Source organism: Trichogramma pretiosum, unplaced genomic scaffold (genome assembly GCF_000599845.2).
Source record: "Trichogramma pretiosum strain Unisexual culture from Peru unplaced genomic scaffold, Tpre_2.0 scaffold48, whole genome shotgun sequence".
Lineage (NCBI taxonomy): Eukaryota > Metazoa > Arthropoda > Insecta > Hymenoptera > Trichogrammatidae > Trichogramma > Trichogramma pretiosum.
This window is the reverse complement of record NW_019641228.1, coordinates 1,197,185-1,219,309: the sequence shown is the minus strand read 5'-3', so window position 1 is coordinate 1,219,309 and position 22,125 is coordinate 1,197,185. Positions and strand designations below refer to the sequence as shown.

General features: G+C 38.5%; 1 protein-coding gene across 5 annotated transcripts in view; it reads left to right on the top strand.

Moving 5' to 3' along the window:
* The window catches only part of LOC106648228 (tau-tubulin kinase homolog Asator), a 97,627-nt gene that overhangs the window by 21,462 nt on the left and 54,040 nt on the right, over window positions 1–22,125 (top strand). For all 5 annotated transcript variants that reach the window (XM_014364948.2, XM_023458330.1, XM_014364947.2 and 2 more), the window contains exons 5-6: window positions 5,634–5,903; window positions 19,512–19,598. In XM_014364948.2, coding sequence (XP_014220434.1) covers window positions 5,634–5,903; window positions 19,512–19,598 — 357 coding nt within the window. The remainder of the gene's footprint in view (window positions 1–5,633; window positions 5,904–19,511; window positions 19,599–22,125) is intronic.

Genomic DNA, 22,125 nt, shown 5'->3' with positions numbered 1-22,125 from the left:
AATTTTGTCAAAAGACGAATTATACATATTGTATTTTCATGAGTGCCAGATGGGGCTTGCCCCGAGGCCTAATAAACTAAACTATCAAACTATCAAACTATCAAACTATCTCCGTGATAAAGCTGTCGATGTGCACGAGTTGGGATTTGATAATTGATATAGTCGAACTGTGCCTCGTTGGTATCGAACAATGACTTAACGTCACTGAACTGAGTATCCAGCTTTTTCGTAATGAGGTCTATGATTGTGCCAGTGAAAGCTGAGACCCACGGGGGAGAGATCTGGTCTCGTGCATCAGGTAAAGTTGACATATTGAAATAAAGAGGTGGAAAGCTATGGAATGTACTTAGTGTAGTTATGGTCAAAGGGGAAAGATGTGTGACGCCGTCGCGTCTGATGAGTCGTTGTAGATTCGCAAGCATGCGTCGTTCGGATATTTTATTGTAGGAATAATATATCTGATTGAATGATTTGCTATGTTTCATGTTTACCCTATGTGCGACGAGGAGAGATGAAGGAGATGATATCTCGCTTCCTCCTTATGGATCGACGGAGAGAGAGATCGGATGAAGAGAGGAGAAAAGTAGACGAATTACTTGTTACCCGGTCACTGACAAAGACGGTTGGACCCGAGTGTATGCGAGTTTGCCTTATGGTAGTTTTTCGAGTATTCCTTTATCAAAGTAGTATTGTGACCGTGAATTATTTGATTAGTGATAACAGTGAGCACTCAACTGGCAGAGGTCAGTTTAAAGTAGTCATAAATCACGGAGTGTCCTCACAGGAGTAGTCACCGCTGCGCTGACGTGGTCGGTTATCGTTGTCTAGAAGAAGAGATCGCAACCATATAAGATCTATTACTTCTCTGGTGAAAGTTTTTGTAGTGGGTTACGTAGTCACCGACGTAGCTGTCCTGCGAGACAGTTGGAGTGCCAGGTCGGCTGACTGGCGCAACGAAACTGTAGTGTGAATGTGTGAGTGAGTGCGAATAAATCGTTAGATTTATTATTATTAATGTGACGATGGACTCCCCGTGTCCACCGTCTACAAGGGCTCTCACAATTCCTGGCCGACTTTGTCGTTACACGACGCGCCAGACGAGCGACTGCTCGTCGCCGGCCAGGGTCCGGCTAGCTAGATAGGGACGGAGGAAACGCGAGATTACCTCAGGGCCGTGGGCACGACTCTCCTCCGGGAGGAGGCGTCGACGGGTACGGAGCGGGGACTCCTGTAACTGCAACACTGCACCTGTAAAGTACCTGAAAACCCGAGAAAATCCACGAGAGAGAGAGGAAAGGAAAAAGACGGGTGGTACAAATAAAAACACAGTGTATTTCGATTAACACAATTTACCAGTTTATTTAAGCTACTCTAAATCACTCATTCATACGTAGCCAAAGCTTTCACACTCACAATCACACTTTGTCGCGGACGCGAGCTGCGTTGCCGTTCGGTGGGTCGATGCGAAGCGCGGTAATACCAACAGACTACTCACGGTACTCCTCGCTCTCGAGGCTCGCGACCGCACGGGTAGACTCTGCGTCGCCGGGGTCTTAGAAGATCCTGCTGCTCTCTTCGTCGTCGTCTGTTGGCCACAGACGCAGAAAGGGACGGGCCGGAAGGGTCAAAACTCGTCGTGGTCGATGCAGATTTGATGCGCCTCACGAACCGCCAGCACTCACACTCGATTCGTAGCCACCAAGTTCACCAGTACACCAAGAACACGCTTTCGGCTCACTCACACCCAACAGCACTCCTCACTACTCGCACACTCTACTACAAAAAACTCCGACAAAACTTCCACAAAACTACTCGACAAAGCTCGCGTACAAAGAGCTCTGCTCGGCTCAACGGTCCAAATACAAGTCCCGATCGTCTGCTAATTCGCACGCGACGATCTTCGCTCCGAGTTCGCAACTTGTAATCGGGCACGGGCCGCTCGCGCAGTTACGTGGTGCTGCACTCGCGAGGGGCCACAGTGGTACCGGCTACAATGATCGCAACTCTTGCACGCATTCACCCGAAAACCTCAACTCAGACGCGTTTATGACGCATCGCTTGCGTGCTCCGACGTTCGCCTATAGTGCAACGTCACATTAATTAAATGCTCGCGTTGTTATTTCGTGTGCTTCTCTCCTACAGGTAGCCGAGACCCCGGATAACCCACCTTTGGATGGAGCATACTTGGTCCCATGGCCGGGTCTGGCCGTGGTGTGACAGATGTATTCAGGAAGAATAGGCTATGTAAATGAGTAATGAGAAATGCAATGATACAACATAAACTTAAACCCATGAATCGATCCAGAAGGTCTGGTTCAAACACACTACCACGAACACTCGCACAAATACAGATAATCAGCGCCGCACTAGTATACGATATCTTGAACCGATCGGTGACGATCTGCGCCTGTTCATTGAAGGGCTAACAGGGGGCTTAATTATTTTTCATTTTTCAATTACAGTACTAGGCTGTAAAAGAGAAAAAAATGTTTTTTTTAAGAACACACATGATAACCCTTTTCAAAACCCTATTTGAAAGTATTTTGTCCAGTTAGATACTTAGAAACAGTTAAGTACAATAATAATGAGGGTATTAACCCTCAACGCAAGCTATACGCATATCTAAGCTACCTGTCGTAGAAATCCAAGAGCAAGCACTAATCGATGGTACCCCAATTGGTTTCATTTTGTTCGATATCCAATTGGCCATGGTCGCAACCAAAAGCTAGCCATAAGATGAACTGTAGCTACTTGTATATATAGCAAAGTGAAATTAATTTATGGAAAATGATAAAAAATGAATATTAAATTCTAGAAATTTGTACACACAAGTAGCTACAGTTCATCTTATGGCTAGCTGTTGGTTTCGACCATGGCCAATTGGCTATCGAACAAAATGAAACCAATTGGGGTACCATCGATTAATGCTTGCCCTTGGATTTCTACGATAGGTATAGCTTAGATATGCGTATAGCTTGCGTTGAGGGTTAATACCCTCATTATTATTGTACTTAACTGTTTATAAGCATCTAACTGGACAAAATACTTTCAAATAGGGTTTTGAAAAGGGTTATCATGTGTGTTCTTAAAAAAAACATTTTTTTACTTTTACAGCCTAGTACTGTAATTGAAATCATTGGCAAAAAGCTTCCTCATAAATAATAATATTAATAAAAGGCATCGGTTATCAATGTGAAAATTCGTATTTTTAAATTTTGATTCACTGTCTAGTGTCCTAACAACCAGACGATCACGAGGATACATTTCTATGTTAGCCAAAAGGCCGAGAAAACAAAAACTCATACAGACATTTGTTGGTAATTCAATGTAGTTTCCCAATATGTAAACCAAATTGTCCTACGACGTCTGGTTCCAAATCTCGATTTCAAGCCTATCACAGGACTTCCTCTATGAGGAATCAAAATGAAAAATGATTAAGCCCCCTGTTAGCCCTGAAGTAGAGAGTTTTCTTGGCTCTTTGCTTGGTTTTTCCTTTTCCCTAAAGTTTACCTTGCATAAGAGATCTTGCTGTAAAATTAATGTGAAGCTATTTATCGGAAAGGGGTCAAAGGGTAAAAATGAATGGTGTTATTAGTCAAACAAAGACAGTCGAGACAGGTATAACCGAGGGCACTGGTCCTAGGACCCTTTTTGTTTATGTTAATGATATTTTTGACTACTGTCCTGGTTCATATGCTTCTTCGGATGACACAATTTTGATGAGTCATGTTGACACTTGGACGGACGTGCTGGGCGATATGAGGCAGTCGTTGCAAAAAGTTGACTCCAGGTTTGTTGCTAATAAGCTTACGTTGATTACGTTGTTACATCGTGTTCACGATTCGCCGTATTTTTAATGTACAAAGATAATGCTCTAGCATTCGGTAGTCAATCAGTTTAGGCAATAAGGACAACACTTTTTGTGTGTCATTCGACAAGAAATTTGTCGATCGTCAAATTTTATTTTGCAACGTTTCGTCTAGCATGTTTCTATACCTCTTCAGGCATGTTGCGAGTCGATGTAATACAAGCCTACGTTGAATGTGGTAAAGACTGAGCATATGACTTTTGGGTGTAATATTAACAGCATGCCATTATGTACTGACATAAATATTAGGGATTTTTCTATAAAAGATGCAAATATTGTTAAATATCCTTTTATTCACCTAGACATGTGTTGGAATGAGGCCAACACATACAGTGTGTAATGGGCAAACTAAGATGCGTGCTTTTTATTATGTTTAAATTAAAGAATCTGCCTATGGGAGTACTTGTCATCATTCATTATGCTTATGGGTCATTTTCCTACTTTTTTAAAAAAGTGTGCGCGGTGGTATTTCAAAAAAATCTGAAAAAAATATATGTTATTAAACAACATAAAAAAAGACTTTTCCAAAAGTCTTAGTCCGGAAAAAAATGTTTGGAGGTGTCAAGTGATAAATGAGTGTCGAAAAACGTGGTTTTTTTGCTGTTTTTTGGCGATTTTTTAAAAATTCTACAAAGCGGAGTTTTGACTTGTCAGAGACGTAGTTGGACTCATTTTTTTCGTCTGAAAAAGTACTTTTTGAAAAAAAATCGACCCCGAGGTTTTAGGTCTTCAAAATCCTCTTTTTTTGTAAGAGTGTTATGCGTGTCATTAATAAAGATCATTCCCTAGATTAGTTGACGTTGACAATTCTTTTCATGGTCTAAGATTCTAACATTAGACCAATCCATGTCGGGTCCTTGATTTTTTTCAATATGAGAAGCTACAATTGACTTCATGCTGGCAGCGTTTTTATGTTCACGTATGTTATGAGGATTTCGAGCTTCCTTTTTTTTTTGTCCGACGTAACTTTTAGTACACCCTGTATATTTCAAAAGAAACACAACTCTAATTTGTTCATTCTTATTGATCTTATCATTTCCTAGTTTAATGAGCGATTCGCTTTGCGTCGGAATGACCTTAATGTTGTATTTTTTACCTCAATGTCATGAATATTTTCAATGCTGCATTCACGTCTGTAAGCCCGATCGCCCCTTTTATGCTATATTTTCATATTTTGGGGTTTGGAGATTATAAATATGATAATCTACACGACTGATGATACACGATTGAATTTGTTGGGCACTCCTTTGATTGGGAAGCGACCAAAATATTGAACAAAGAATCTGATTTTAAACGAAGGTGGATTGCCGAAATGCTGTACATTTTTGACGCCTCTTATGCATTAAATAAGAAAGAAGACACTCAATAGCTCAACTCAGTGTACAGCAATATTTTGAAATATTGTAACCGCTGGGTAACGTATGGGTTAGTTTACCTACAGAAGCCGACGTAGTTCAGCGAAACGTCGTAACAAATGTTAATAAAATATTAATTATTTCGGTTAGATTTGTGCTTTATTCACCTTTCTAATCAAAGGTACAGCCTTCATCTTCGATAAAATTTTTAAAATAAAACATAGAAAGCATGACTTTGATAAATTATAAATATGATTTTTGCCTGATTTATACAATAGAAAAATTCTATATATTATTTTAATGTTGATGTGAAATGCAAATCATAAAACAAGGAAAATTTTGTTTATAAATCAGTTAAAAAAGTTACTTAATAATTTTTAGTTATATAAGCTAGTATGTTAAAATTTCAGTCAAACTTTTCTATTGGACGCCATCCTCATCAGATGCGAATTGTCTTTATGCTAGACTTTGGTCTTGCAAGACAATATACAACTGGAACAGGAGAAGTAAGACCTCCTAGAGCTGCAGCAGGTTTTCGAGGAACCGTTCGTTATGCATCTATTAATGCTCATAAAAACAAAGAAATGGGTCGACATGATGATTTATGGTCACTTTTTTACATGCTTGTTGAATTCGTCAATGGACAATTGCCTTGGAGAAAAATAAAAGATAAAGAACAGGTAAAATTTTTTAAATACTTTAATACATGCTCGATTAAAGGATAAAAATATCAAGTTAATTTCATAAATCTTATACATTGTAACAAGGTTCTCAATATTTCGTGCCACGTCATAAACATACATTCACACACGCACACAATTTTTTTTAACGAACCGCTTCCCTGATAGTAAAATTTTCAAAATTAAAATATTAAAATTTTTAAAATAAATGTGTGATAAGGATAATTAATCAAAACTGTGGGTGTAGCCAAAGCTATTGAAAAATTGTTCAATGTTCACATATAAGTTTGGAAAATTCATTTAACAAACCATTGAATTTCCAACTTCAATTTGTGAGAAAGATGATTCGCAAAAATTGTGGGAGTAGCAACGTCATAGATAATTTTTTCAATGATTAGCATTTGAATTGGAACATTAATTTTAACATATGATTGAATTCACTTTTTCAATTGTATGAAAGGAAAAATTGGTCAAAATTGTGACAGTAGTCAAAGTTATTTAATAATTGGTAATGCGTAACATGGAATTCTGAAAATTTACTTGAGAAAACCATTAATTTACTATTTAATGAACAATTTTTTAAAATTTTAAATGCCGCATATACGAATTGTCAATACAAAATTTTTAATTTTCAAAGATGGGTTTTAAAAATTTACAGAATTTGAGAGTTAATGCGTTTTTTGCAAATTTTATATTATTTTTCGCTTCATAAACATGTTCAAAAAAATTCGTTATTATGGTCAATACCATCATGGATTTTTAAACAGGGTTATACGTAGAATACCATCAATCATGATCGCATTTTTCACTTAATAAATAGAAAGATAAATCTTGCACTGATTTTCGACATTGCAGACATTTTAAAAAAAATAATAGGTTTATTTTTTCTATAAAAATTTAAGGGAAAATTCACTAAGATTGTATGAACAAAAATCAAAATTTTATTGTAGTATATACAATGTATGTAGAAGTGTGAAATAAACATAGGACAATTTATTATAATTTCCGAATACAGCTAAACCCCGGTATCTGCGCATTCGATATCTGCGAATTCGTTATCTGCGGTCTTATGTTTTGTGACCAATCTTCAGTACCTGCGGTACGAAATCTCGTTATCTGCGGTTAGGTTCATGTTGACTTGAAGGTGTTGACATTTGTTTGTTTGTTATTATTATATTTTTTCAAAATCAGTTGAGTTTGTAGTAATTTACATTTATTTTTATTTTTAAAATGGCACCATAACTTTAACTTTCCATCGACGTGTAAAGGAAACTTGTGAATCTTGTGCAGAAGAGTCATTCAATGGGAGCACCGGTTGGTTAGGCCATTTCAAGGAGCGATTTTCATAACATAGTGTTAGTTTTTCCGACAAGGTCCCCACCTGTAACGAGGTGCATTAATGGGAGTAATGAGCACGGCTCATTAGTTGTATTTTACGCTGAAGCGCAGCCTATCGCCGGACTTCGGCCCTTCTCCTCTCGGCAACTCAAGTCTAATTCATTGTCTTAATCTTATTTACTACCTTCCACCCACGTAACAGTTTGTAATACTTTATATTTGATACCGAAAAATTATTATTTTCTAGCAAAAAATCTTTGATGTAAATTTTTTCGCCCACCCGGAACGTAACCCTCTAATTGCCATAAAAGCAATGCTTCGATATCTGCGGACTCGATATCTGCGGTACCCTTCCGGAACGTAACCCCCGTAGATATCGGGGTTTAGCTGTATCTGTGTGAAAGGTGAAATCAGCCAAAATTGTAAAAATAGTAGAGTTGATGAAAAATTGTTAGGTGCTGGATATGTAAGATTGGAAAAATATTCCTAATTTTGGTGATAACGAGAATTTTACAAAAATGGTCTTATGTCTCAGTTTATAAATACGATAGGGAAAATATGCCATAATGATTATTTTAGTAAAACTTTCTAAAAAGTCGTCGTATATAGCATATTAATAAAATGTATCGTTACTCAACGTATAGAATAGGAAATTTTGCCTCGATTTTATAATTTAGATATACTATTGAGTCCTTTTTTTTACATATTTTCTTTTTGCTCATTTTTAATTTTCACCTAATCTATATTGGTAAATTGGGGGGTTGGTGAGCGGAGCAAACAGGGTGGCGAAGCTCCCCTAGCATACACGTACCATAATCTGCTACTTATGCCACTGTTTCATAATGTACTAATATTGGGAAGGTTTGTACGTCTTCAGCCTTTTCGGCCTGGAAAGTGTTCTCCATACTTTTCCTACCCCTTTTATTCTTAATCTTATCCGTTTTTCCTTTTTACTTATCCTTTTTTCCTTTTCCTTTTGCCTATCCGTTATTCCTATTCTCCAATCTATCTTCGCATTTGGCTGGGGTTATACTCGTGATATGGGGAACAACTCAGTGAGAAAAACCCATACCAGAGTTGGTCGGTGCTATTATTGCACCTCCCACTAGCACGTGATGACGCTTGCAAACACAGCTGAGCGATGCATTAGGGCGCCATGCTCTCGACGGAATGGGTTCCCTGGCGGTCCCTTATCCACGACCCTACCGCGACTTACTGTGCTTTATTTTGCATATCGCCCGAGCCGTGAGTACCTCACCCCACCTTCTGCTACGGTTACACTGGCTAAATATTACATGATTTAAAACTGAATAAAGTTTACGTACAGTACATTTATTTGATGTGTAACGTCTTATGTTTTGTTGAGTAGGCTAGTGAATCCGTGAAAAACAAGCAGGCGCGATAATCGTAGGTTTTTAGTCTCAGTAGCGTCTGTTTACTTCTCGCGCTGTGATTGGTCGACGCTAGGCAGGGTCAAGTGACTACAATCGTAAATTATAAATCGTAGTGTTATGATATTTTATTAATTTACGTAAATGTAACTACAAATCGATGAATGCTTAACGAATACTTCAAGTACATAAGTTTATAAATTCATCAAATATGTTGGTAAAGGAAGATAATATAAGGAAACGGCGCGCAAGCGGCCTCGGAACTCACAATAAACAATCACAATTAATCAGAAAGTATCTACTGCAGCATAAATCGAAAAATCAGTTAGATTAAAATCAATTTAAAAATTAATTAATGAAAAATAAAACTTATTGTTCTATGCAGGCAAACCCCATTATTTGCGGGAGTTCAGTTCCAAAAAAATACCGCAAAAACCGAATCCGCAAATACCGAAGCATTGTTCTTATGGGAAAACAAGGGTTCGGTTGCTTGTTCGGCTGAAATGTCAATATAAATGTTGGTAAAAAAATTTTTATCAGAAAAAATTGAAGTTTTGATCAATATTTTTTTATTTTGTAGTAAAATATTGAGTCAAACTTTTTTGGTCTGCTCTGCGCATTAGATCTTTGTACAAATTTTTATAACACTTTGATGATTTTTCAGTATCTTGTCTAAATTGAAGGCTTCGAGTCATGATTGGGTCGTCATTTAATGCTCGTTTAATGAGACGCTCTGCATCAGTCAAACTATTTTCGCAATAAGAACAGACTCGGGTTCTTGGGTCAATGAAAACATGATTTTTCTCTAGATTTCCTCTATTCTTGACACAAATGAAGGTCAATAATGAAGTCTGTTTGTTTGACGATGGCAAAAATTTATCAGAAGTTGTATTTTGGTGTATCGATGAACATATTACGATATTGGCCATATCGCTGGATACGAACATGTTTATTTTTGCCACTGAAGCTGAAATTTAGAAATAAAGGTACTTGGAGTTTATGAATATGATTTTTGACATTAAATTTGAATTCCTCATCAAATTTTACATGAAAAATCATGTTTCAATCATTTTTTCATATTTACCTTTGAGAAGCAGAATTATACAATCGAACGAACTCCACGAGTGAAGTTCGATTCGGATTGTATGAGCGCCTCCTCCAAAGAGATCATAGGTAGTCTCCCCAATGTGACCAACTTTACCACACTTGAAAGCTAAAAGAAAAAGAAACTCGGCGCGCCACCGCTGCCGTACCCGGCGCTGCGTCGGTCGCTCATTACTTCAAAGTCCTGCCGTAGATATTAGGGAATATATCTCTGTGAAGATATGGGGAAATTATGGGTGGGACTGATCTCTTTGGAGAAGGCGCTCATACAATCCGAATCGAACTTCACTCGTGGAGTTCGTTCGATTGTATAATTGTATTTCGCGCCTCCTCTTTCAGAGATCATAGGTAGCTATTTAAAGCTATCTACGGCAAGTACGAGAGTTATAAATTAATGACTACTGTGTACGATCATTAGATTATTATTAATTAACCTCTTTATTAACTATGACCAATACAAAACTTGTAGTTCAATGATTATTATTATTTAGAATCGATAGTGCATACTCTTCGCCTCCCGTGACGATTTCACGATCATAGAAACGGGCGAAAGTTGTGGAATCCTTTGACCAGCCTGCAGTTTTTCTAATTAGTTCAATGTCTACACCTAACCGTTTGGCCGAAGAAGTTGATGCATGGTGCGTGCTATGCGTAGAAAAAATGCTAGTGTCGATGCCACTATCTGTTAATATATTTTTCACCCAACGGCTCAGCGTTTGAGTGGAAACGGCCTTTACGGGTTTATTGGTGGACAAGAATAGTTTACTGATCGATTTACGAGCCTTTTTCGTTACCTCAAGGTAATGTAACAAACAAGATGCTACACATATTCGCTTCTTACTAAAGAAAGGTAGAACCAATAGTGGCTGCAACGAACCCTTTTTTGATGTCTTAATCTGATCAGGAATGCGAATTTCTACTTTATCCTTAAAAGTTTTAATATTTTTTACCTCTATTGACCAGAACGTCTGCATCCGATGACCCGTAGTAAGAGCTAATAAAATTATTAGCTTCTTCGACAGAGTATTGAGTGATAGATCTTCATTATCTCCTAAAGAGTGTAAATAATTAAGAACTATATTCGGGTCCTATGTAGACGCATATTTGGGATGTGCTGGCCTAAGCTTATAAATTCCCCTGAAGAATCTTTTGACGTGCTTATTATTGGTGAATTCTTCTTCTAATACGAGTGAGATTGCTGATCTCGTCGTGTTTAGCGAACTGTAAGAGAGACCCTTGTCAAACTCAGATTTCAAGAAACTCAGGATGTTCGAGACATCCGGAGAAAAGATCCTTGATTCATCCCCCTTATTAAATGACCACCATTTCCTGAGCGCTGCGTCATAACTTCTTATCGTTGAACTGGTCAGCCATGCCTTAGTGATCGCTACAGCTTCTTCTGGTACGCCTTGCCTTCTTAGTGCCTGACTGATAATCTTGCAGCAACCAGGGTAAGTGATGGCCATAGCGGATGAGGTCCCTGACTGGAAAACGCAACAAATTCATATTAGACTTAAATTTGAGAATTTTAGACCCTATCAGTGACCGAAACAAGGGGTACCAGGGCTGGGATGGCCATTCCGGAACTACTATGATACCCTCTGCCTTATCATTTATAATTTTTCTTATGACTTTTAAAATGATGCTAAAAGGTGGATAGGCATAGAAGTTTAAATTGCCCCAAAAGACAGTAAATGCGTCGATTTGCTCCGAGCCAGGGTCGACCTTCCAAGAGAAGTATCTGTCATATTTCTTATTCGCACAGCTAGCAAAGAGGTCTATATCCATCCTTCCTAACTGTAGTTCGATTTGATTAAAAACTGAATGAGACAATTCAAATTCCGTTTCTGGCTCTAATCTGCGTGATTCTACATCCGCCTCGCGGTTATCGGCGGATTTGATGTATGATGCAAAAAATTGATATTTCACGTTCCTCGCACCATGACCAGATCTCTCGTGTAATTGAATTCAGATTTTCAAATTGTGAGCCACCGAATTTGTTTATATAGGCGATAGCCGTCGTATTGTCTATCCTTAGCAAAATTTTACATTTTCTGGCTGAACTCGCGAGGCACTTGAGACCATGAAAGGCTGCTTTAAGCTCTAAATAATTAATATGATGATTCTTCTCTTCATAAGACCAAAAACCATGGGCTCTTTCACTGTCCTTTACTGCACCCCAACCTGATAAGGAAGCGTCAGAATATATAGTCATCACAAATGGTCTATCAACAATATCTTTGCTGTTGTGCATTATATTGCGTTTCCACCAATTTAGATTATCTGGATCTAATAAAAATTTTATTTGGGCATCATAGTTTTCCTTGTTAGATTTAAGGGCCAAATATTTGTGTTGCTCAAAACGTTTAGTATGCATCATGCCATACTCCATGGCAGGACAACACGCGATGAGAGAGCCAATAAACTGTGCGTACTCCCTTAGAGTACCAAAAGTTCTTTCGCTATACTTAATGATAAGTTTCAAAATTCTTTGTCTTTTTTCCAACGGCAACTCCATTTTCATCTTTACGGAATCAAATAGGAAGCCCAGATAAACACATCTGTGAGAAGGAGTGTTTACACCTTTATTATTTAATAGAAAACCCAAATTTTTCAAAAGATTTGCCGTCAGACGATATGCTTCGGAACATTTTTCAGCCGAATCAGCAATTATTAAGATGTCGTCAATATATATCACCAAAGAAATGCCCAATTGTCTCAAAAAGGAAGCAAATGGCTTCAACAACTTAGTGAAGGAATAAGGCGTGATATTTAATCCAAATACAAGACACGTAAACTCATACAACTTGTTGTCGTATTGAAAACGTAAAAACTTTCTGTGAGTTTCATGTACTGGTACCGCGTAGAAGGTATCTTTAATATCAATGGATGCCATAAAGGAACCTCTTTGAAGCAAGCTGACGACAGTTTTATGGCTCTCCATCTTGAAGTGGATTGGTTCAACAAACTAATTAAGATTCTTAAGATTAAGAATTAATCTGTAAGAATTATCGGATTTGGGTATGACAAAGATCGGAGACACAAATTGTCCAGTAGTGGGGTTACATTCCACCACCGCTCCCTTTTCCAAGAGCTCTGTAATTTTTGAGTCTATGATGGCTTTCTATTTTAAAGAAAATGAAATTTCTTTTGGAGCATACTGCTGGGACGGACTAGACGTGAAGGGAATCTTTAGGTACTTGATCCAAGATAAGATTTTCTTATCCGACGTCAGAGTTTGCCATTGATTGTAAAAATATTGCAAACGGCCAGCTGTGAAACTTACTTGTCTTTCTACCGCTTCTTTGAGTAATTCTCCTTGCGTGAGTACTTGTATTTGTTCCGATCCCGAGGATAAGTCGAGTTGCCTGGTTTCGATTTCGGGTTCGAGGTCGAAGAGCGCTTGTGCCCGCTCGAGTGCGATGTTGTGCTGCTCCTCTTGTTGTACTGCTGGAGCGGGCCCCTCCCGTTTTTTGAATTTGTTGCAGGTGTTTTCTTGGCCAGGTTCTGAACGTCCTGATTAATTAGCTTCGACTGCTTTAATTTTTCAGATAGATCACTGCCAAAGAGTAGTTTGTCCGACTCCGCTGCTGCAAGAGTATCTTTCAGAGCACTATTAACGCTTGCCATAAGCAGGCTGCGTCGTAGAGCTGTTTCATCGTGAATAGAGTCTGTCAGCAGACGAGCGACGTCGCTTAAGATCTCTATCAGACCAATATTTGCTATCTCATCACGTTCAAAAAGAAGTGTCAGGGATTTGGAAATTCCATTGACGCAGCCTGCGAGCTTTTTTTGTTTGAGAGCAATCCTTTGGTCTCTGCTCCTCACCGCTTCACCCACTGCTAAGCTGATCTCTTGATTCAACTCGGGTGGGTCCAAAAACAGGCAGTTTTTCGGGACCGGGTATTTCTTGATAAGTTCGGATTTCTCTTCCTTAGCAAGAGAAGCGTGTACAGGTGGAGCAAAAACTCGTTTTTCTATTATACGCTGACCCAAGACATTTAGAATGTCCTCGTTTAACTCATTTGCATATTGAGAGGCCGATGCACCTGATGACGCATTTGTCTGTAAGGGCTGCTTAGAGCTCGTCTTATTTTCCGTCGCGCTATCTATCGGAATCTCTTTGTCCCTCGTTTCAGTCGGTAAGGCTGGTGCTTCGTTGCGCTCGTGAGTCCGAGATCTTGAACGATTTAGAGTTCCTGTTAGACAAAAAAACCAAAGGACGATTTTTATTATGTTGTCCAACAGATTAGCGCCTGAGCAGCTCGAATACGAGCGATATGTTCCGTACGAATGTGTCGTACAGGTTAGAGCCTGAGCCGTTCGCAATAGCGTAAGATAATTTGCACAATGTATTGTACGGATAAGAGCTTTGCAACTCGATGCAGTGCAAAAAATGCCACATACAGTCATGTCGTTCAGCTTAGATCTTGTACGTCTCGATGAAGAGACGAAAAAACTGCATGCGTTAATGCTGTGCAGGTTAGGGCCTGTACAGCTCAGTGAAGCGCAAGTATACTGCACACATTCTCGACATATGTCGAACAGGTTATAGCCTGCTTTACGACGCCGAGTCGCCTGTGTGTATATGGGTCATATCAAAAATGAGTTGATAGGTCCAAAAATGACCTATCAACTAAATGCATTTCTTGAAAGTACATGAAAAAACAAAACTTTTCATGTATTTAAAAAGTGCCATGGTTCCTTCCTTCAAAATCTACAGCTGCTCAAAGTTAGAATCTGAAAACTAACTTTTTTCTCCATAGGCCCAATGTAGCTCTGAAAAATAAATCAAACATAGTATTTTTATGTATTTTTTGATAAGGAATTCATTGGTGATATGTAAAAAGTGATTCAGATACTCTTACACCATTAAAAATTTAAAAAAATGCATTTTAGGCCCAAAATAGATGTGTTCGTCCTCTTGGATTTGCCTGAAATTGATAGAGTATCATTACAACATCAAAATAAAGTCCTCTACCAAGTGGCATTATCGGTTGGCCAATATCGAGGAAGATATACTATGAAATGCGGCCATCTTTCACTTTTACATCATGATAGACTGAATGTCGACTATCGATACTGCCTAGAGCAATGAACTGCATTAAAAGCAAGCTAGAAACACTAATTTATCTTTTTAAAGTTCAATCACAAGTATTTTCTGCACAGAGTTCATATTTAATACCACTGTGAATGAAAAAAACGCTGAAGTAATATTCAATCCAAACAGTGCATACTAGTATTACTTATCTAGCATAAATGAAGTTATTAATTGATTACATATGAATAAGGTGTAACTCTGTGCAGAAAGTACTTGTGATTGAACTTTAAAAAGATAAATTAGTGTTTCTAGCTTGCTTTTAATGCAGTTCATTGCTCTAGGCAGTATCGATAGTCGACATTCAGTCTATCATGATGTAAAAGTGAAAGATGGCCGCATTTCGTAGTATATCTTCCTCGATATTGGCCAACCGATAATGCCACTTGGTAGAGGACTTTATTTTGATGTTGTAATGATACTCTATCAATTTCAGGCAAATCCAAGAGGACGAACACATCTATTTTGGGCCTAAAATGCATTTTTTTGATTTTTAATGGTGTTAGAGTATCTGAATCACTTTTTACATATCACCAATGAATTCCTTATCAAAAAATACATAAAAATACTATGTTTGATTTATTTTTCAGAGCTACATTGGGCCTATGGAGAAAAAAGTTAGTTTTCAGATTCTAACTTTGAACAGCTGTAGATTTTGAAGGAAGGAACCATGGCACTTTTTAAACACATGAAAAGTTTTGTTTTTTCATGTACTTTTAAGAAATGCATTTAGTTGATAGGTCATTTTTGGACCTATCAACTCATTTCTGATATGACCCATATGTACTAGATAAAATCCTAGCATCTCTCGAATCCAATGATCTATAGACCCCATCGAGCTGCGCTTTTCGGCTATGTGATGCATCAAGAAGTCTGCTTATGCCGTCGTCAAACACTTACTTTTGGAAACATCCGAGAGGCCTGCTGATGTTGAACGGGACCTCGAGCGATCCTCTCGCGGGACCGATCGGCTCCGAGAGTCGCATGAACTCGAAGTAGAACGATGACGGCTCCTCTTCCTCTTCTTACTCTTCAGTTTTCTAATTACTTTCAAAACCTTTCTAGCAATATTTTCGTCGTCCGACGACGAATCATGCCTTCTGGATCTTTTACCCATCTCTCAGAGTAAAATGTACATTACAAGGTTAGGTTAAACTCTCGTATTGTGTGTGTGATTTCCTCGGCACACAAAAAAGGAATGAGCGACCGGCGCGGCGCCGGGTACGGCAGCGGTGGCGCGCCGAGTTTCTTTTTCTTTTAGCTTTTAAGTGTGGTAAAGTTGGTCACATTGGGGAGACTACCTATGATCTCTGAAGGAGGAGGCGCGAAATACAATAAAATATGAAAAATAGAAACAAAAAGAGGGGGGGACAGTTGACGTGATATAGCCTAAACATATTAAATATGCTGTTAGTAACTACCTTTCTTTAGAAGTTTTATATCCTGGAGCAGTTTTTTCTTTCTTCATTAAATAGGTCCGGTTCGTCATCCGTTTCCAAAAAAATCCTGTTTCATCGCAGTTAAATATTTGCGCCGCGACGTAGCCCTTTTCAGCAATCAATGTTCGTACCTGATCCTGAAATTTACGAGCTGCCTCTCCCGCTGATGCTTTTTCCCCTATAAACGAAACATTATGCAGAAAAAACCTTCGTCAAAAATCTATCAAACCACCCCCAACTTTCTGTGAACGTTTGGAAGGAAGGATTTGCGCTATTTCGTTGAATATGATTATAAAAATACTTAGCTTTTTCATGTATTACATCTCCAACAATAAGAATTTTCTTGTGCATCAAATCCTGCAGCCAAATAATGAGCATGTCCGTCATTTTTTCCATAGGTGAGCAACTTATCATGAAATTTTCAGCATGTTTTACTAAAGACTTCGAACTATAATTAGAATTACATATTAGACGCCGGCTAAGCCCGTACTATGTTTGGATAGGAATTTCAGGGCAAAAATATTGGAAGCGCATCACCGGGTGGCAAAGCTGGTGCAGAGATATCGGCCAAAAGCACACTTCGAGGCCAAAAACACACAACAAACATAGAGAGTCGGCAGACTGACTGTCGCCATCTCACGGGCGCTGGCCCGCACGAGCCGGAAACGAAGCAAGTCGCTGTGCATATGCACGTGTTGGGCCCAGCGAAGCAGAAGCGAATTGCCTAGACCTCCTACTTATGGTTATCCTCTTCGTTTCCAGCTCGCACAGTGATAGGGGGTTTTTTTACCGCTTCGGAGTCTAATGACGTAGCCCGGGTCTTCTTTTTGAGTGGTACCAGCTCCACATCGGGCACGGGCTCGACCACACCAGGCGAAAAAACGCCATCGAAAATTCGCCCAGTGGGGATCGAACCCACGCCCTACGGCACACCTTGTATCAGCTGGCAAGAACTATACCCACTGAGCCATGGAGGTCGATCGATGTGTTTTTGTATTTGTGTATCTACATGATATTAAGTGTGATTTAAGCTCGCGCCCGAGCAGCTCATTTACCTATCTATACTTGCTCTTATTACTGTACGCTCATTCGTGTTCTGTGATTCTGTGCAGTAACGTTAATAAACATGGTGTTAAAATTTGTTTTAAGCCAGCATAATACGTCCTTGCTTGTTCATAATAATTATATTTATAATAAACACAGTTGTAGTGCGGACAAAATTATTTGGCGTTGTGTAACTTATACCAACGATATTAAGTGTAAGTGTCGTGTTGATACAAGTTCTGCCAAAAAAGATGGCACAGTTTTGTGGGAGAGTAATTTTTAACACAATCATATTTTTGAGAGTGTTGACTTGAAAGCGATGAAAGTGAAGCAGAAGATTAAAAAGGACGCTAGCAAAACATCAGAAAATCCATGCAATATTATAGATAAACGTCTGCATAATGTTGATGCTACAACATCATATTTATTGCCAAATCAAAAGTCACTATGTTGCATAATTCAGCGTCAGCGTAATCAAATTTTAAATGCTCCCGCATTACCAGATTCTGCGGTAGACTTGAGTGTTCTGTCTATGTTTATAACGTCACAAACGATACACGAGTGCTTACTTTCACTACATTAACCAATTTAAAATTTCTGCGACGTTGCGATATCTGGTAAGGAGATGGAACCTTCGACGTTGTGCCTAGTATTTTTGATCAACTATATACGATACAGGGTAGATATAAAGAAACTTTAGTTTCACTTGTATGCGTACTCAGCACTTATCGTACCCGTGACGTATATAAATATGTTTTAGAAATGCTTGTATCATCGCGTAGAAAATTAAATCCTACTCGTATGATTATCGACTTCAAAAAAGCGTATATCAACGCGTTTTCTGATGCTTTCCCTGATATAGAAATACATGGGTGTTATTTCCAATTCGCACAATGCATTTGGCGTCACATACAAGAATATGGATTGCTGGATGAGTTGTCGTTAAGATGAAATGTCGGAGGATGAATTGTCGTTGGGATGAGTTGTCCCAGATGAGTTGACAGATGAGTTATCTTAAGGTTGTAAAGTTAATGACATCCGAGTCGGTAACCCCCAAGAACCGTCGCCATTTAATCGTACGCATTTTCGTTAAAGAGCTGAACCAGCGATCCCGATTTAAAGATGTTAGAGAACGTAAGATAATGCAAACCAAGGTAGTCACCCACGAAGCCCAGCTTAGTAATATTTTTTTATGAATCTGCAAACCAAAGCAGTAACCCGCGTGACTTAGCTCAGCTATTGTTTTAACATTACGTGCATTGGCGTTCATCGTCGTGTACGTATGCGCGTGGAGTTTTATCAGAGCGCACGTGTGTCGGCCATCTTGGCATCATCAGCTGCTCGCGTGATACACGCGTGACTCGGAAGTTGCGCGCTAAGCTCCGTACACGGAAGTCAGTATCGACGATACGCACCGAGCGGAAAGTAAATATTCGTTGGCGAGTTTACAGCACGGGCCCTGCGTGGCCCAGATCATATAATTCAAGATTAAATAAATTAAGTACTGTTAAGATAATTTCTTTTAGTTAATGACATCTGACGGTAAGTTGGTGACGCGAGTCAACGCTCGTGATTCGATTGACGATGGCCCACACCCCCCCCCCCCCCCCCTTACTGAGCCTCCCGCCCCCTTGCAATGGGCATAGTCGCTATTACAGGGAAGATTTTTGGATAGGACTTTTTATAAGCCGACTACCTCAAAATGTGCAAAAAAATGGGTAAAAGTTGATAAAAAAAAATTGGTTTTAATGTAGAAAAATATAGAAAGGCCTAATTAAAAGCATTGCATATAGTAATGACCATATCCAAAGTTCTAACAAACAAAGTGGTGCAACCCTGGGGTCTTAAAAGTCATTGTATCTATTGAAATTCTACAATACAGGAGGTATGATTGAATTTTGGAATTTTTATTTGACTACAAAAACTAGACTATATTCAAGTTAATTTCGGGCGTGTCAAAGTGATTTATGCTTGAAAAAAGGGTTGGAAAATAGAAGAATAATCCTTTCGACCAGATATCATTTTACTTATATTTTGATACATTTTCAGCTCTGTATCACAGAGCTCACTGACACAACACACAACATTGAGAAAGTACAATACAAAAAACATCTCTAATTGAAGATTACAATTTTTTATACTTTTAATTAAAAACATGAATTCGTTCATTAACAAATGAAAATATGATTTACAGGTCGGATTAATGAAAGAAAATTATGACCATAAATTGTTATTGAAACATTTACCATCTGATCTACGGGTATTTTTGGAGCATATTCAGGTACGTAAAACTTACGCAATTACACGTGGAGGATAAAATATATGTTATTAAAAATACTATATTCTTTAAGCTGTTTTTTGACATACAATGATCACATTATGACTAAATTAATTATATATTTGATTTATTCATATCAATTTCCACCCGATTGAAGGATCTGCTGTCCTACGAATTGTGGCTACGCTGACGTAATTAGAGAAAAATGCCAGAGGTTACCATAAGTAATTAACGTGTTCTTTGAAACATGTTCGCACAGTTGACGCACAGTTGACGTTGAGATAACGATCATTCGACTATCTGATCTCATGACGATCTTGTTGAGATACAATTACATAATGTCGATCCTACCTCGTTAGAATTCTGTATTTGGTGCCCCTGACTATCCTCTTATGGACAATTTTATAGCGTTTTCTGAGTTTTGGACACTTTCGCTACTGCAACAAGCTGAAAAAAAATCGTCGTATTCATCTTCTACGTTCCTCTTACCTAATCTGCATAAGATGTTTCACGATGAATGTAAAATAGATCCTGCTGCAGTCTTGCGCAATGAAAATAGGTAATTGCAGCGTTTGGAAGAACTCCATCGACAGCAACTTGATCTTCAGCAGCAGCTCGACTGTCAACAATAACTTGACCACTGGCCTGCCACTGTACTTGATCCCGCTCCTGCTTCAGTCGCTGATAATGCTATTCATCGAGTTGTAGATAAGCTTTTACCTTTCTGGGCTGATAAACCAAGCTTGTGGTTTGTACAGGCTGACTCACAGTTCGTGCTCTCAAACATCGTTAACGAGGTAACGAAATTCCACCCCATTATTTCGCGACTGGATGCTCGTGTAGCTGCTAAGATTGATGACAACTGACACTCGGTCAAAATTTAGATTTCTCCTCACTTATTACGTGATAAACGAGCTTCTGTAAATTTTGAATTGCTGACTGTCAATGGAAGTAAAATAAAAACTTACGGACTTATTACTTTTAAATTTGACTTGAAACTTCGCAGTATGTTCACGTGGAGATTCATTGTAGCAGACGTTAATGTATCCATCTTCGGAAGCGACTTTCTCGCTCATTATCATCTGTTACCTGATTGTAGCACAAAGGCAATGACTGGTAGTGTTACTGACCTACGTTTGCAATGTTTACTTCAAACCTATTCTCAATTTAGTGTCAAGATCATCGATATTCAATATGTCTTTTCCGAGCTTTTGTTGAAATTCTTCACTATTAGACGTCCACTTGGTCTTCCTCGCATTGTAAAACATGAGACTAGTCATCACATCCGCACAACACCTGGCCTACGATAGCTTGTAATCCTCGAAGACTTGGCCCTCATAAATTGAAAGTGGCACGAAAAAAATTTGATGACACGATTTTAGCTGGTACGACTCGTATCTCAGTCAGTTCCTGGTCATCGCATTTGCACTCAGCACTAAAAGGTTAATCAGGGTGGTACCCTTGTGTTGATTATCGTGTATTAAATGCTTAGACAATCCCTGAGAGATACCCTGTTCGACATATTCATGATACCTCTTTCTTCATCGATGACTGTACTGTCTTCTCAAAGCTTGTTTTGGTGATGGCTTATCGGAAAATTCCCGTTGCCAAGGACGATATATGTAAAACAGCAATTACTACCCCTTTCGAATTTCCATGCATGATATTCGGTTTACGAAATGCTGGACAGACGTTCCAACGATTCATTGATGAAATTCTTCGTGGTTTTGGATTTTTTCGTTTCTTACATGGGCGATATTGCCTCGATAACAATGACACTTCATGTTGGATTCGTGACACAATTGAACATAAGACCGGATAATTAAAAATCGCGGTAAAAAGTGATAATCCTCCTTATATATCCTAAAATCCATCCCACGTACAACTAAATTATCTTGCACGTGATGACGAATGATACTCATTGCTCTCAGATGTAGAATTTTCATCACCCTTTATCTTGACCTAAATCTACAGGTTACACATTTACAAAATCTTGGATATTTCCTACGCAACTCGTTTATTTAAATTTCTTAACAATTGTGTCACGTGACCATGAATTGAGCGATATCAGGTTTGAACGTTCCCACTTTATTTTTTTATCAAGCAACATTAATTTAATAAATACACGTCATCCCATGTCGTGAAGTAATTTTTATCGCACCGCCGTGATTTAAATGTACAGGCATCCCACCGTATTCGCGGATTTCGCTTACTCACGGTTTTGTAAATGTGGATATCCTTCATTATTCACGTATGCAGTTCCATTCACGGTTTTAACTCGCGGTTTCGATTTTCGAGTCGGATATAATGAGCAAAAATTTTGAAAAATTTTGAAAAACATAACAAGAAATTACGTGTTTACACTAGTAGTAGAATACTCGTACAGATACTCAATAGCAGAAACAATGTAAACAAAGTTTATTTTAAGCAAATTCGATGATCAGTTTTATGGTTGCTTTCACGAGGAAAACGTATATTTGTTTTGTAAAGAAATTTTACTATTAATTTTGAAAAATGGTTTCCCCGAATT